The 17,422-nt window shown below is 40.8% G+C and overlaps 1 protein-coding gene across 2 annotated transcripts in view; it reads left to right on the top strand.

Annotated features, from left to right (window-relative positions):
• tll1 (tolloid like 1) overlaps nt 1-17,422 on the top strand; it is a 57,384-nt gene that overhangs the window by 1,943 nt on the left and 38,019 nt on the right. The window contains exon 2 of one of the 2 annotated variants that reach the window (XM_023333138.1): nt 781-1,209. In XM_023333138.1, the coding sequence (XP_023188906.1) occupies nt 1,029-1,209 (181 nt within the window). In that variant the 5' untranslated portion in view covers nt 781-1,028. Of the gene's footprint in view, nt 1-612; nt 1,210-17,422 lie in introns of those variants that run through there. The other variant, XM_023333137.1, reaches the window with a different exon arrangement.

Consider the following 17,422-nt stretch of genomic DNA (forward strand, 5'->3'; position numbering starts at 1 on the left):
ATTAAGATGACAAAATTCAAAATGTGGGGATGTTGATCACTTTACTGCCATTTTGTGCTGTCCTCCCTCTTTACGCACGGAATCCTTGGTTTTTTTTGTGCTTCTTCCATGACAATGAGGAGAAGAGGAGAGAATAAAAGACTGACTTCACGCCGTAGCTACATTTCCTATATTCATCTGTCTGAGCGTTTATGGTTTTGCTGTCACCTACTTGGCAGTTTCCTCTAAATAACCAGAAAACCCGCAGGCAAATTTGCTGAGGTCCTGTTACTTTTACCGCTACCGGTTTTTAATTCACGCAAGCAGTCTTGAATTTGCGGGTCTGGGTCCAATATCCTGTCATAACCAGAGCGCGCTTATTCTCCTGCTTCAGATGCGCTGAGATCAGAGAGGAAAGAGCGCCTTCTTCTCTTTTCTCCTCTTTTTTTCCCTTTGTTGGGTGAATTCAGCCGCAGAAACTCTGAATGAGAACAAAAGAAGTGAAAAGAAAGTTTTGAAAGCGTGCAGGTATGCAGTGGTGGCGGTATGTGGGCGTGTGCGTGTGTGTGCGTGCGTGTGTGTGTGTGAGGGCGGTGCGCTGACACAGCCTGAGAGAGACAGCAGAGGCTGAACCCCAGGGAGGGAGCGACATCAGTGCGGGGCAGGCTGGGAATTATGCGACGCGGATGCGTCCAGTTCTGTGTCCGCGCAGCAGAGAGACACAGCGGGGCGTCTTTACGCTCAGAAGCCGCCTCGTCCTCAAAACCTCACCGCCGTTCTCTCTCCTTTCTCCCGCTCCAGTCTCACCTGCGAAGCCACGGCGGAGGACCGCGGAGCTCCTCGGCGCTGAGCGACTCACGGATTCTCCGGTTAGCCATGAAGACGCGCGGGGCGCAGTAACTCCTCGCCACCAGAGAGCCACGCGACCATCACCATGACCCTTTAAAGTCTCGCCGTCCATCTCCAAGCAGCAGAGGAGACGAACAGAGAGGCCTTTAAAAACAACAACAACAAAAAAACAATTATTTTTTGCTTCCTTCAGTCCGCAGATGGACCGAGTGCCCTTGGCACTGGCCGCTAAGATGCGCTGGATCACGCTGATGCTTGCGGGCTTGACCTTCTGGGGGAAACTTTCTATTTCTAACTGTTTCGACTACGAGGAGCCCGGATTTGATTATTATGAAGAGGAGAAAGTGGAAAGCATCGACTACAAGGACCCGTGCAAAGCTGGTGAGTCAATTTTCCAACTTTGATTCAGGTTGTTTTTTTTTTTTGTTTTTTTTTTTTAAACGTTTCAGTGATGACATGAATAATTATCCTCTGCGTGTGGGCACAGTGATCCTCTCACACATCTGGCTCCGATCAGGCACGTGTATGTGTGCATGAGCAATGACAGCCCGCGTGCGTCTGTGCATGCGCTCGTGCCCAGATGATCCTTTTCAGGCAGTTTTTGGTGGCGGGATGAGTCCTGCAGCCCGCAGATCCCGCCGCGCGCGGATCCTCCTCGTGGCGCGCTGCTTGTGACCCGCGCGCGCCGCTCTCAGATCAGATCAGGAGCCAAAGTCATGCTGCGTTCTGAGACGTGGTCGGGAAAAGCGGTTCCAGAGCGGTTTCGGCATTTGCGCAGATGAGAAACAGCTGGAATGCAGTGTAGCATCAGGCGCTGCTGTCTTCCTCACTCTAACTCTTGAACAAATTATGCAAAAAAATAATTTAGCGGCAGACTTGGAGCAGCTTCGAGTAAAGCATGTTTGATGGAAAGCCGCCGTGGAAGAGGTTTATGTGAACATAAAATAAATAAGCCGTGACCAGGTTCAGTTCATTTTCAGTGGAACTTTGCTCCGTTTTTCAAGCAGAGCTGCGTTGTTACAAAGCGAGTTTTAAAGTTTCCTCCGATCCACTTTTTCACTTCCAATACCGATACTGATTTCTGAAGGTTAGTATTGCCGATACAGAAAAAAAACACAAAATAACTGTGCTGAATTGACTTAAAACGTTTGTTTTCTTACACACAGACATGTACTTAACAATTTTTTGAAAGCTCTGCACCAGTACACCACACCTAAATACACCAATAGCTCCACAAGCTTGATCAAACCCGTAGAAACAACACAACTGTAATTTGTTAAGTCAGTTCAATTAGGAGTAGAACAGCCAATGTAAAATAAGTATTAAATAAACTGACACTGACAATAACAATAGGTTGGCTACGTTGGTCAAACATGTAAAAATAAACTGCAACAAACCGTCTTTCAAATTATTCAGAAAGTGCAATCAGGGATTCTAAATGTAATGTCAAATAAATAATAAAGCATGATGTCACTCAGAGCACAACGCATAGAATTAGACTAGTTATAGCCTTAAGGATCAGGCACATTGTCACCTGATCTAAAATTATGTTCAATATCTTCACTGATATGGATATTAAAATCGGATCGGAGCATCTAAGTGGAGATGCTTATGCTAGAGCATTTTACAACACATAAAACAAAAAGTGATTTTCTCCGTAAAATTGTATGCTAATAAAGTAACACTCATCATATGAAAGCAACAAGAAATAATTAGAAAAGGATGATTTACTTGTTAAAGGGACAGTATTATGTAAACTTGACTTTTTTGAGCTTTACATCGTGTTATGTTATTCCCTCATCAAAAACACACCTGAAGTGTTGCTTTGATTCTTTCATGCATGTTTGAGAAATCCTCTAATCTCCCATGGCAACCATTGAGATGTGTGAAACACCTGGGTAAGCCTAACGCTGCCTTCTAGGACAAAGTTGCAGTTTCCAAATTTTCTAGTTTCCACCTCACATAGCAGTCCTCCCTCCTGACTCCCCTACTCAGCTCCTTCAGACTAGCCAGCAGCAATTAGCAAACACCTGGCGGAACTGCATCTGCTGGACTCATTATAGGAGCTACTTCTCAGTGAAACGCTGGTAAAACTTTATGTTAAAGGGTTAATAAAGGAACCATGTGATGACTTCCTGGAGGAAAAGTTTTAGAAAGAGTAGGAGTTTTTAAAGAGACAGAGACCTAAGGCGTTATACTTCAAAGTAAAAATTCTTTAAAGTCATTTTTGATATATAGCATTTTTTTAAACAGTTGAAGATCATGTAGCTACTTGATTGTGGTATAAAATGGCACTATGAGCCTAGAAAACATATTGTAGGGCTCCTTTAATAACAATAATTTTGGTGATGATGACTAAATCAAAATTTTGAAAGGGTTCTTGTGAAAAGGTGAATGTTTGTCATCTATTATAGGATAAAAGCTCAATTTGTAATGATTAAGACTGTTTGTTGGGGAGGATTTTAAAGTCATCATTGTTTCTGATTCTCAGCAGAGGAACCTGAACGTCTCCTCTCACAGAAACTCAGGTTTTATGGCCAGCGATTGTCGTCTGAAGTCCAGATTTATGTTTTTGTGTGATTTAGTGGTTTGGTCATGTTTTCTGTGATGACACAAATATGAACTCCACCCAGAGTGCTGACCATCTGTGAGCTGATCCCCATGCATTCCCCTCATACCAAGTATACAGAGCTCACAGCCCTCCCTGTCTGTGTTTTGATGTGTAAATTACACAGATTTGTGTAGAAGTGATTTCTTCTCGCCGCTCCCTGGCTTTATGCTGCACTAAAAACATCCACTTTGTGTTCTGTGAGTGTGTTTGGATGGAAGCCCAGCAGGTCCACATGGGTTTGACTGCCAGAGCGAGTTCTGTAGGTTAAAATAACCGAGTGAAACGCAAGTGACCAATGTGTTTATTTGCAGAAAATGTACATGAAATAAAGAATTTATTATACTCACTGCGTCTAGATTCACTGCAGAAAACTGAAAATAGTCAAACAACTATCCTGTTTCCTGGAGTTAAAAAATCCGTAGCTGTTTTTGCGTGTGTGTGTGTGTGTGTGTGGGCGTGTGTGTGTGTGTGTGTGTGTGTGTGTTTAGAACATCTTGTGTGTGTGTTCAATAAGGCTGAGATACAGCAATTTATTTTGATGCTGTTTGAGAAAAATAAAATTTGGCTTTCTTTTCTGCCCTCTAGGATTCAGATTTCTAGGATTGACAAAATGTTTTGACCTTTTTTTTTGCAAACTTTTTCTCCATGACTTTAAGACCAGTAATTTATGGCTAAACATGCATTTCTTTACCCTACCTAAGTTGCAAAAATCCATCCATTTTCTTACACCCTTGTCCCTAGTGGAGTCGGGAGGTGCTGCTGTCTATCTCCAGTGAACGTTCCAGGTGAGAGGCGGGGTCACCCTGGACAGGTCGCCAGTCTGTCGCAGGGCAGCACAGAGACAGACAGGACACACAACCATACACACACACGCCTAGGGAGAATTTAGAGAGACCAATTAACCTGACAGTCATGTGTTTAGACTGTGGGAGGAAGCCGGAGTACCCGGAGAGAACCCACGCATGCACAGGGAGAACATGCAAACTCCATGCAGAAAGACCCTGGGCTGGGAATTCAACCCAGGACCTTCTTGCTGCAAGGCAACAGTGCTACCAACTGCGCCACTGTGCATCCCAAGTTGCAAAAAATAAATTGAAAATAAAACAAAACAAAACCTAAAAGCAATCATTGCAGTAAATTAGCAAAGTGCCAATACAGCTTTGGACAGTCGGTGAATAACGGCAGGTGTGAATGCAGCAGAAGTCTACAAATGTTTGCCTTTGATATTAACATCAAACTGTTTCATTTAGTTCTATTCACAATAATTTCTTGGCTGTAGCTAAAGCAAAATAATTTTCTATGACACACTTTGTCTTGTGTCATCAACAGACATCTCTGGAATATTGTAGGCATCGAATCGGATGGATTTGAATGTGCCTGTATGATTGCGTTGTAGTAAGTCTAGAGATTTCATATTCCTGGATATGAAATTCTTCAGACTTACTTAGCACATGATTCAGAGATAAAGACAAACAGTTATGTTCTTATTATAACACAACAAACTTTTGATTGGACTGCAGTGAAAAAAAATCCCCTGTTGATTGTTACTGGCTGATTTTCAGCTTGATTGGTGATGACAATCATCCCAATTTCCCTTCGGCAGACTACTACTTAATTACCTTGCTCAGAGGCACATCAGAATGTGGCAGGAGGAACCCAAAACTGTCACATGTCAGCTCATTCCAGTGATCCCCAGGCAGGAAGTCATCACAACATGGCTCCTCTTTTGGCCCTTTAACAATGTTTTTGCCAGCGTTGCTCTGAGAAGTAGCTCCTATAATGAGCTCAGCTGATGCTCAGTTCCACCAGGTGTTTGCTAATTGCTGCTGGCTAGTCTGAAGGGGCTGAGTGAGGAAGTCGTGGAGGAGGGCCGCTCTGTGAGGCGGAAGCTCGGAAGCTGCAGCTCCAGGGAGGAATTGCGCCTCGAAGGCAGTGCTAGATCCCACCAAGTGTTTTTGCACAGTTTGCCATGGGGATTAAAGGATTTCACAAACATGCATGAGTGAATCAAGGCAACACTCCGGGTGTGTTTTTGTTGAGGGAATGACATTATAACATGAGGTGAAGCTCAAAGGGAGTTGATTTTGCTTTATACCGTCCCTTTAAGTTATTGTGTAGCCCTCTGTACCTCTGAAGACAAACACATCTTAGTATTTTAATGATTTTATAATCTTGCAGATGCAAAATAAAGTGAAACCTTCCTTCTAGCACACACGGAGAAGTGGGTTTCAGTGTTTTGTAGCTTTTTTTTCTGTGCGCAGCTTGGAAGACCTTTAAGCTCAACTCATTCCAGGGCTGACCCTGTGGCATCGTCGTCGGAGCGGTTGGTATTCCGCCTCCTGTTTTTGCTGGGAAAACACAAGGGGGGTTGGGGGGTTAGGGGGGGTGTATTTGGCTGTCTGCTTATCTCCTCTGAGTCCCGCGCCGGCAGACAGGGGAACGCGCACTTCCACGTCCTTTGTGAAGCCATTTCCCCACGCGAGCACTCCAACCCCAGCTCGCCCGCGCGCTGGGTACGCACGCAGGCAAAGCTCCCTCCATTCACCCTCGCTTATCTCTTCCTGGTTGTCTGCATCCTGCCGCTCAGCTGGAGATGACACACACGCGTGCACGCCAACACACACGCTTGCACGCACACGTGCTCCTTCTTTTATTCAAGAGTCATTCATGCTTCCTTCCAAATCACTGTTCTCATAAAATGCTCACACACACTCGAGTGCAGGCTAAACAAACTTAAGTGTGAAAGCTGTTTCTTCAGGAGGGATCCAAGAAAACAAATACCTTTCCTCTCTTTTTTTGCCCCCTAAAGACAGCAGCAGTAATCACAGAAGGACGCGATGACACTCTGTGGGTTTTCAGGTTTGTCTGTGTGTGTGTATTAGAATTGGCTTACGGCTCTATGTTGCTGAGACAACAATTCTGGTTTTCCTGAACCATTTAGTTTAATGTGCCTCTAGATAAGTGACATTGCTCAACTGATCTATATTTGCTGTATAAAAATGTCCCTTTTCCACATGTCAGCAGTTTATCTGCACCTGTTCAGGATCCAGTGTGAGGATTTGTAAGCACAAGTTCCTTCTGTCCACAAACTGCCCAGGCTTAATGTGGCGCCACGCGTTCTCTTCGGTTCTCCTTTACACGTTCTTGTGCATGTAACCTGAAAACATGAAGATGTATCTTAGTGTCGTGGTTTGAACAATTTCTGTCTCTTCTAGGAATTATGAGTGATAATTTTTCTCGGTTTTGTTTTTTTCCTTATGCATCGAGAAGAAATTTGGAAAATCGACCTGGTACTACAGCGCTAGGAGTTATTGTTTACTCTGGAATCACTTTCTCATTTTTTTTAATTTTACACAATTTTTATTTTACCAACCAAGGATGAACGTTTAATTATCTGTCCACAGTCATTGAGTGCCCCCTGCTGGTCATCTAATTATTACCTGAAACAATTAGAAAATAAGGCCAATCTTGGAATGGAAAACCTCTCCAAGGATTTGTCATGCTGGGTTGAGTGAATCCTCAATGCTGCATGTCTGTGTAGCATAGCATGAGCTGAAGATAGCATGAGCTCTTCATTGGAGCTGCATTTTTTAAGCCTCCTGGCTTCTGCTTCACAGAGCAGCCCTCCCCCACTCAGCTCCTTCAGACTAGCCAGCAACAATTAGCAAACACCTGGTGGAACTGTGCATCTGCTGAGCTCTTTATAGGAGCTACTTCTCATAGCAACGCTGGTAAAAACGTTGTTAAAGGGTTAATAGAGGAGCCATGTTGTGACCACTTCCTGAAGGCGGAGTTTCAGAAAGAGCAGGAGTTTTTAAAGAGACAGAGGCCCAATTTCAAAGCGTTAAATTACAAAGTTCAATTTCTTTTAAGTTTTATCTGTAACAACAGAAGGTAACTTGGCTGTGCTTTAAAATGGCATTTTGTGGATGGAGAATACATAATGAATGTTACAAATTATAGTGCAAATTATGGAATGATTAGAAAAGACAAAATTTGTAATTAAACATAAACACTCGTCTTTGATTCAAGTTCTTTAATTCGCTTTTGTTTACAACTTTATTCAAATCTACCTCCTCTATTAAAAAACCCACAGCACTACTCTACCTTTATGGTCAGGTTTTTGCTACATTTCGTATCTGAATACAAACAAAGTTTCCAGCAATAAGCTCCTATGTTTTATAGTCCATAAGAAGAAAAAATTGGAAGGTGTGAAAGAGGAAATATGTAGGTCAGGCCTCAATGAAAAGTGGATATCCTAATTAGCACCAATATTGGTGTCTTCATAAATCTCATTGAGGAAAACAGAAAATGAACTACAATATGACATAACTGCATTTGAGAGTTCAATAATCCTCACAGCTGAATGTGAGAAACAGCTGCCCCAGATGTGGATTTAGCTGAATTAGCTGAGAATGAGTTTTCTTGTTGTTTCCAGGCTGATGTACACTGTAGCTGTTCATATAATCAAAGACAGTGTGTGTGTGGGGGGGGTGTGTGTGTGTGTGTGTGTGTGCGTGTGTGTGTGTGTATGTAGGGGGGGGGGGGGGGGGGGGGTGAGTGTGTGTGATGGAGTCTTGTTAAACTGTCCCATTGCTTGCATTATGCTTTAGTTCTTTATTTTGTCAGTGAATGTGTCAGAAAAACAACAGCAAGCTGGAGTTTAACTTCTTTTTTATTGGGTTGCCACGGTTTTTAATTGTCAACAGTGTCTCACAGTTCAAGACTTTTGTTCCACACAGTGCAACAAACTACAATGAGTTACCAGAAGATACATTTATGTTTCTGTGTCTTCAGTCTGTCTGGTACAGTTCTGATTTTTTAAAAGACTTTTTTCCTTCTTTTCTGCACCTATTGAAGTGGATTTACAGAGACGGTTTCAGACGTCTTTTTCTTCTCGTCTGTTTCTTTTAGCTCTTGTTGTTCTCATAAAATGGAGCTCCACAGTTGTGGAATAGCTTAAAATTTTCATCACCTCCTCGTCTGTTTGCCCCAGTTTTTGTGCCTGTTCATGCGCAGCGCCCTGAAATGGCACAATTTCCTAACTTCAGTGCCAAAGAGAAAATTAAAAAAAAAAAATTCACTTACATTTTACAGTTTGATTATAAAACGTGACAGCAAACTGTGGCTACTGTTCCCTGCTTCCGCTCTTCCACAGTAGTGAGGAAGCTGCAGCAATGTGCGGGCTGCACTCTTTAATGTGTGTGTCTGTACGAGAGCAACTGGTCTCACTCCTGTTATATTAAACAGGATTTTCCCGGGCAGAGTGCTGCTGCCACTGAGCTTCCCAGGCCTTCCTCAGGATTCCCGCTTCGGCACAGATGTGGCGAGATCCGACTGTTTGTTCTGGAGCGGGAATCGTTCCGGCGCCGGTGAAGCCGTGAGTCAGCACTGCCGGCGTTCTGCCCACCTGCCACGCATTGCTCAATTATTAAAGATGTGGGCGCTTTTGTCACCTCGCTATTCCTGCTGGTATTTATAGCAGCAGAAAATCATTCACCTAAATCCATCAGAGGCGAAGGAAAACCCGCTTTCTCTGCAGAGCGAAACTCATTTTTACGTGGACTATCAAAGTAACTCAGTTTCATATGAGGAAGATATTTATTTATAAAAAAAATATATTTTGGTACATTTATTATCATCTTCTTTGGCCTTCTCAGGCCTCTTGTGTGTTTATGGAGTGATTATTCTGGACCGGTTTTAATCCAGAGGAATACAAACCAGAATATGCTGCATGTCTATGAACAGACTGCAGTCTCCACATGCCTCAGTTTTCTAGTCATTTCAGGTTTAACTCTGAGTTTTGTACATTTTCATGCTATTTTTCTGCTCTGTCTCGTTTCCATAATAAACTTTCACTTGCAAATGAGTAAACAACTGTATTTTTAAAGAATCAATATTGTTTAAAATTAACTTTTTTAAGCTTTACATCATGTTGTAATGTTATTCCCACATCAAAAAACATACCAGGAGTGTTTGCTTGATTCTTTCATGCATGTTTGGGAAATCCTTTAATCTCCCGTGGCAACCATTCAGATATGCTAAATGTTTGGGTGGAACTAGCTCCGCCTTCGAGACGCAGCTCCTCCTCTGAGCTACAGTTTCCAAACCTCCACCATCACTTCTCCACTCAGCTCCTTCATATTAGCCAGCAGCAATTAGCAAACCCCTGGTGGAACTGAGCATGTGCTGAGCTCATTATATGAACTACTTCTCAGTGCAACGCTGGTAAAAACGTTGTTAAAGGTTAATAGAGGAGCCATGTTGTGGCGACTTCCTGAGGTTTCAGAAAGAGCAGTGATTGAAGAGACAACAGCCCAATTTCAAGGGGCTAAATTAAAATTCTTTTAAGTCGTATTTGATGTTAATAGCATTTTTATAACAACAGAAGGTTGCATAGTTACTTGATTGTGCTATAACATGATAATATGTTCCTAGAAAATACATAATACTTTCCCTTTAAGGAGGTTTTATCTGTTAGTTGTTTAATAAAAATGATTCCAGACATGGTACTCGTCCTTTCAGACCACAACATGAGATGAACAGTTTATAATAAAACAAAAGCTCAGTCTCTTTCATTTCTTCTCCTGATCACAGTGACTTAAATAGATCAGCTTCAACTTTAGAGGTGCAGTTGCTGCTGCCCATCAATCTGGGAAGTGCTATAGGGTCATTTTCAGACTAAATGAAGATGCATCTTTCTGAAGTAAGAAAGATTCTTCACAAGTGGAAAATATTAAATAGAGGTGCTAATATTAGAAGTAATGAACATCCCAGGAAAATCACTATGCATTGCTCAGATAAGATCCAACAGTCCCAACATCTCCATCTGACAACCTGCTGCCTTCAGGCAACATGTTACATTTAATGGCCAATCAGAACCAGAACAGCTGAGCAGGTTTATAATGCTGCCATCAGCAATGAAGAAAAGCACAGGGACACTACAATCTCATACTTACTTACATACATAGTCATTTTTATTCCCTCTCTCTTTATTAAATCTTAACACCGAGTAATCTGTTTTGTGGTTTTTAAAAGATAATTTTAGAAGTTGTTACATATTATATATTTTATTATGGCCTGATTTGGTTGAAATCTACAATTACCCCTGACTGGAACTAGCAGACATTTTTATTTGAAACAGCAAATTGATTCATTCTTTTTGTCAGTTTTGGAGATTAATGTCAATTAAGTGTTTATGCTTAATGATGGTTTTTAAAGGTTTTATTATGAAATAATCCTCTGCGGGTCACTTCATGTTGCATTAATGTCAGAGTCCTGCCGGCTCTTCATCCCAATTTTCAGACTTGAAGAAAAACAAGACGATGTGAAAGTTTGCGCTGAGTGAAAGTTCAGGTTTCGTGACTCGAATCAAAAACATAACAGACGGCTTTTAGTCTGGAAGGAAACTTTTCCACCAGTTTAGCAAACAAAATTGAAAATAGCCTCGGCTGTTTGGCTTAATTCTGTTTCTTCATTTATCCACTTGTACATAGTGTGACTATTACTCACACCCCGACTATGAAGCTCATAATAATATCATGTCAATCCAATTAAAATCATCTGGTGTTTTGAACCAGAAGGACTACGCCAGACTGCGTTGCAGCAGTCTCCTAATATAAGAGGAATCTTCGCGTTGCAGGAAATGAATTCAAGAGTTACACCAGTACTCTGTGTTGTTCTTATTTTTGTTTTCTGTTTGTAGGTCTTAATATGAATATTATGGGATGTACTTATTGTACTAGTGAGCTAATCTTTGTGTGTTTGATGCAGTTTACCATGATTACTCACTTGCAGTGAACAATATCTGACGTGACAATGGTGTTGAGATCATTCCCATGTGTATTTTTACTTTACCAACACGCCTGAAGTGTGGCAATAAAAACTTAATTTCACTAAACCTATTTTGGGCCTCTGACTACTAGGTGGAATCTAGTATCCTTTTAATGTGTTTAAAGGTGAATTTCATGGTTATTATCCCATCCTAAATAGTGCCATTGTTTTTTTTTAAAGAAAAATAAAACATTTGCATTTGATAGATAATTACTACGTTTCAGAATGCCTCCATCCAAAACACACAAATTATTGGTTTTGATAAACATCTACTTTAGGAAATTTGTTGTCAGTTTCAAAGAGTCACAATTTTATTTTTGGCTTTAAGTTTAAAAATGAAGAAAAACACAAAACCTTTGGAATAGAATAGATATATTGAAATGTGTGGAAAATTATGTAAAAAAAAAAAGCACATAGTTTTCAACATAAAGACATGAAAAATATATACCAATGTTTTTACTGCGTTGTGGAAATTCAGTGGAATTCAGTGGAATTAATCTATTAAAAAAAAGTAATCATTTACACTATTAGAATCTTTATCAATGTCTTTATCAGAATCAACTAAGAGGCAGCCACAAACAAAACACCAAAAGTTACACAGTTAAAACAGAACAATAAGCTATTAAAAACAGATGCTCGTCATCAAATCAGCCTAAAAACTTTTTGTTTGGAGGTAAAACGACTCAATGAGATAAATTCAGTCAATTTCAAGCTTCTGTTGCAGGTTCCAGGATGTGAGACCAGAGAGAATAAAAACCTTTTTACCAAGTTCAGTCCCAGCAAACGAGACAGGAGGAAACAGTAAGTTCTTTCTTTTGCAGTTCAAACTGAAGTCCAAGTAATGCCTCATAAATAAAAGTTAACTAAAGGAAATTCCTATATTTTATATGTATATCTATATTTCCTTATCATCTGAGCCCAGTTTATTTGGCCTATATTTGTCTTTTTTTCCTTTTATGATCCACTGTGTGTTTGCAAACAGACTGTTTGAATCTGAATGTGGTAACACTGGATTGGATTGAATCATGGTAATCTGACTGAATTGGGTTGTACTTTAGAGTCAAGTGGGACTTGAAAAGCAGATTGAGCATCATTTGTGGAGATATGGAGTTACCTCTGAACGTAACTGGGTTTATGAAAACCACCTGCAGGTGGAGAAGTCGACTTCCCGTGGAAAAGTTAAGTCACATTCAGCCTACCTCAAAAATATCTGAGCTGTCTCTTTGCTCCCCACAAACCTGTGGCACTGGGCGCTCACAGTGCCTCCTCCTTGTGAACGTTTAGTGTTGGGTGAACTTAACCAGGACATCTTGCACAAACTACCTCAAAATACTGTAGAACAATGGGATCGTTTTTAATCAAACTTTGATTGACGTTTTTGTTTCTGTTACCCCAAACTGTGGCAACCGCTTGTTTAAACCCGAACACCCGTGACGGGCACACCAGGGAAAACAGTGACTCAAGCTATGAGCTAAGGGGAAACATCTGAGATGTGGGTGGTTCATTTAGCTCTAGTTTTAAAAATTTAAGTCACATAAAGGCTGGCAAGTCATTTGACGTTTGCTCAGATCCTTTATTTGCAGGCTATTTTTTGTTCTGTGCAAAACTTTAAATCTGAGTCAACCACAGCCTCTGTTCATAATAAACTATGCCTTTTTTACATCTTAATTACCATTTTATGGGAAGGAGAGTTTCTTGGGTGGAGCGACAACCTAGAGGCCCATTCAGCTGGAAAACATGCCGTAGCATTGAAATTTTGAGACCCTAACCTTCTTTCCCTCATTACCACCACCACTTCCACAGTCGTGGTACATTATTAAGCCGCGACTGCAGCACCTGACGCTGCCCTACAGAGTTAACGTGGATAAGAACGATTAATTTTCGAGAAAATCCTCAACCGAGGCCCAGATAATCCCTCTTTGAATTTACAGTACGCTCCCAGCTGGAGTTGTATACAATATGAGAAATTCCAAAGTGTAGGAGCACGTCCATGAGCACATGGCGCCGCACGTGCACACTCATATTCGCCCACCTGCAGTGTGACCTCATATCTGCTTAATGAGGAGCTCGGCTCGGCAGGACTATGTAATCTCTAAGTGTGTGTGTTTGTGTTTGTGTGAGATGCTTCCCAGTGTGTCCAACACGAGGTTAAACTTCAACAATTACTGTCATGATGTGTACGTTTAAAAATGTTCTCTGGGATCGTTCAGATTAGTGTAAAAGCATCAGAAGTTAACACTCAGGTGAATAACAGCTGATTAGATCATGTATAAATAATGCCAAAAAGCACCAGTGTGCCAGTCTGGTGGTTCAGCGATGGGCATACTGGTACCATTTTGTCTGATGGCAGCAGTTTTAAAAGCTCACTGTGAGGGTTTGAGGAGCCTATCATGTTCAGAATTTGGGCCCAGTTCAGGATCCCAGTGGTGTTCATCAACACGATGAGGTCATTAGAGGTCAGAACCTCCAGAACTTTAATGCTCTGACTCTCTGCAATCGACAGGCTGTTGAACTGATGGGGTTTGTGCTCTGGAATTTGATTATCGTCTCGTCTTTCTCGTGATGTTTTGAGTAACAGGTTGTTGTAGCTGTTGGATTTCTTCCCTCTACAATGACTCGCATTTCACTACTGTGGTGTCTTCTGCAAACGATCCGATCAGGTTTTCCACATGCGAGTCTAAACGGCAAAGGGCTGAGCACGCGACCTTGTGGTGTCCCAGTGCTCAAAGTGAGGGACCCTGCAAAGACTACTCCTGCTGTGTGTGTGTGTGTGTGTGTGAGGGGGGGGGGGGCTTCAGACAATTATACAGGGTGAAAACATCTCCAGCTCAGCTTTAAAAAGACTGTATTAATTATTTTCCAGCCACATAGTGCCATTTCACCACAATCAATCAGGTAAATAATCATGTTAACTGCAGTTGTTAAAAAATGCTACATATATCAAATATGACTTGAAAGAAATTTTACTTTGTAATCTAACACCCTGAAATTGGGCCTCTGTCTCTTTAAGAAACTCCTGCTTTTTCTGAAACTCAGTCTTCAGGAAGTCATCACAGAATTGCTCCTCTATTAACCCTTTAACAACATTTTCACCAGCATTGTTTTGAGAAGTAGCTCCTATAATGAGCTCAGCAGATGCTCAGTTCCACCAGATGTTTGCTGATTGCGACTGGCTAGTCTGAAGGAGCTGAGTGGGGCCGGGGCTGCTCTGTGAGGCAGAAGTTCAGAAACTTGGAAACTGCAGGAGCTATATCTGGAAGGCAGGGCTACGTCCACCCAGGTGTTTTGCACAGCTGAATGGTTGCCATGGGAGATTAAAGGATTTCTAAAACATTCATGAAAAAAATCAAGGCGACATGCGCACCATGTTTCCGATGAGGGAATAACATAACTTTATATAAAGCTCAAAAACGTTTATTTTACATAACACTGCTCCTTTAAGAACTCGGTAGAGGATTGTCTTTCTCTACAGTTTCATTGTGTTTCCCACCAAGGATAAGACACTAACATCAATGCATTTACTCAAAGGTTGATCACATTCAAGACTCAATATGATAGAAACACAAATGACAGGTTCACGTTTTGAAAGATATGCAGTAAAACTTGAAAACTTTGTAATTTTACCATCAAACAGAATAAATACAGCATGTCTCAATACTTGATTGATCCCAAAGGGAAACGAAAATAACTGGTCTGAAAACTGTTCTGCAAGTTGGAGCTGTTTCCTCGTAAGTTTGTGTTTGGTGCATTACTGCATTAGACTGTGTGTGTGTAGGTGTGTGTGTGTGAATGCATGTGTTTGCTGCAATGCCTCTCCTGAAGGGCAAACAGTAAGGCCCCGGTCAGCATGATGCAGGTCTCCTGGGAGGGTCCCGGCGTTTTTTGTTTTTTTTTACATCGATTCTTTTTCTTCTGCCTCTTACGAGCCGCGCAGTCCTAACTAACCCCTCCTCACCCCAGGCTTGACTTTGGGCTATTTATGGCATCCCTGTGGAATAACAAGACCCCAATCGATGAGCCAAAATTACTATCAGAGCACCATCTCTCCTCTCTGTTTGCATATCTGCTTGTGTCAGCTCTCTTTTTCTGGGAAGCCTTTAATCATTGTAGTTCCCTTTGTTAGGCTGAAATTATGTATGAAAAAAATACATATTTAACTTCCACTACTGTAACAAAGGCTTTGTGCATTTAGAAACAAACGCAGGGTAAAAATGGTTTGTAATGTAGCGGCAAGGCAACCCATCGTACATAAAATAAATCGCATGTCATTAAATAGGTGCTTCTTTTATGCTTGTGGAGTTTTGTCACCTTTATGGGTTTTATTTTTGCGTAGCAGGAATACTGCTGTGGTGGGAGACACATGAGAGGGAGTGTTGAAACTGACACCATGGCTACAGCTTAGTGTCATAAATGACAGATGAAACAGGACCATAAAAAATAAGTACTTATATAAAGTGGCGCACCCACATAAACCCCCTCAGAATCGAATAAACTGGCTTTGCAGTTCTTAAGTGGGAAAAAATGTCTTAAATTAAGTTTTTAAAAGATCTTTTACTATTACATTTTCGAGGCTTTTTATTGCATTATTTATTTTTGGCTTATTTTCATGTAATTGTGGTGATTTCTTTTGCTGAAATCATCTTTCTGAAGTTTTCAGTTCTGATTGATTTGCTTCATGTGATGCCAGACTTTATATATCAGATTTATCGCTAATCAAGTAACAAAAAGTATCTCTTTGGAGGATTTTCTTTGACCTCTCGTCGGTCCACATTCAAAAATCTTGCAAATTTGCAATTAATTAGAGATTTTTACAAACAAATAAAATCTTCTTAAAACAATACAAAGTATTTCTCTTTAACTAACAATGAGATTTTTTAAAAATTGAGAACAATAAACCACTGAAACAAATGTAAAAACTATTTACCTGTCATTTAAAGCAACTGTTCAAGACTGTGTTCATATTTTGGATTGATAATAATCTTTGCTTTATTAAAATATTGTCTGTTTAGTGTGTTACTGAATCAATAAAAACAGTAAATGTCTTAAGTAAGAAATCTTTTCAGTTTTAATTTTTAAAAATGTGGCCTTCACTTTGACATTTTTGGCCCTAATGGCAAAACGTTTAGACACCGCTGTTCTGAACTATACACAAGATCAGGTAAACTCAGCTACAGGTATATTTTGATTTCCCTAATTTGTTACAGGGGTAGCTTGAGAGCGCACTTAGTACATACGATCTTTGATAAAATAAATGTTCTGATCAGTTATGTTGTACAACAAAAAGAAAAACCCTCTTTAAATCGTCCATAATCTGCAGCGTCTGCAACACAACCCACGTTTCCAGTATTTTGTAAATCAGTGGTTTGCTCCTGTCTCCTTCAGTACAATGGACTGAAATGAACACAATAGTCTCGTCTTGTCCCCCATTTCCTTCAATAGCTACCCTGATTAACCAAGTGACGAGCCTCTCCTCGGCTATTGTTAATGTATGAGTGTCTTTAATCCCCATGGAGAGCAATGATTAAGCTCAAATAGTCATCTAGAGATGGTTATCTGTTAGGCATTCACAACAATGTCGTCCATACGAACTGGTGCAAATGCAGAGAAACCAGCTGGATGAACAAGAGAGCAAAATGTTACTTGTTTGATGGAATCAAATCCAATAACTGCAATCTCCATTCCCACAGAAAAACTAGTTGTAAAATGTCTGACTTATGATCACATGACAATTAACACTACTTCTGTTTATTCTTAAGGTCCTTTTTTCTTTTTGGTTTCCTGCTCAGTTAAAGCAGCTTCAGAATTTTTAGGAATATGAAAATCATTTTACTTTCCAAGTAAGATCATTCATGTCAAAATGTCATTTGATTCCATACTTCTTTTGATACAATCCATTGTCTCTAAGTATGGTCTATAAAGACATCATTCATACAATAACTCTTCTAGGGTGCATTCACAACAGCCCTGTTTAATCCACTTCAGTCAAACTCCAATTCACTTGCCTAGAAAGTTCAGTTTGTTTGGGTCGGTGTGAATGCAAAATTGAACTCTGATGCGGACCAAAACAGCAAACTGGTTTGGCCTAAAAACCATATCTCAGTTCGGTTGGCTTGAACTCTGGCGTGATTTAAATGCCAAGTGGACCAGATG

The sequence above is a fragment of the Xiphophorus maculatus genome, chromosome 5 (genome assembly GCF_002775205.1).
Source record: "Xiphophorus maculatus strain JP 163 A chromosome 5, X_maculatus-5.0-male, whole genome shotgun sequence".
Lineage (NCBI taxonomy): Eukaryota > Metazoa > Chordata > Actinopteri > Cyprinodontiformes > Poeciliidae > Xiphophorus > Xiphophorus maculatus.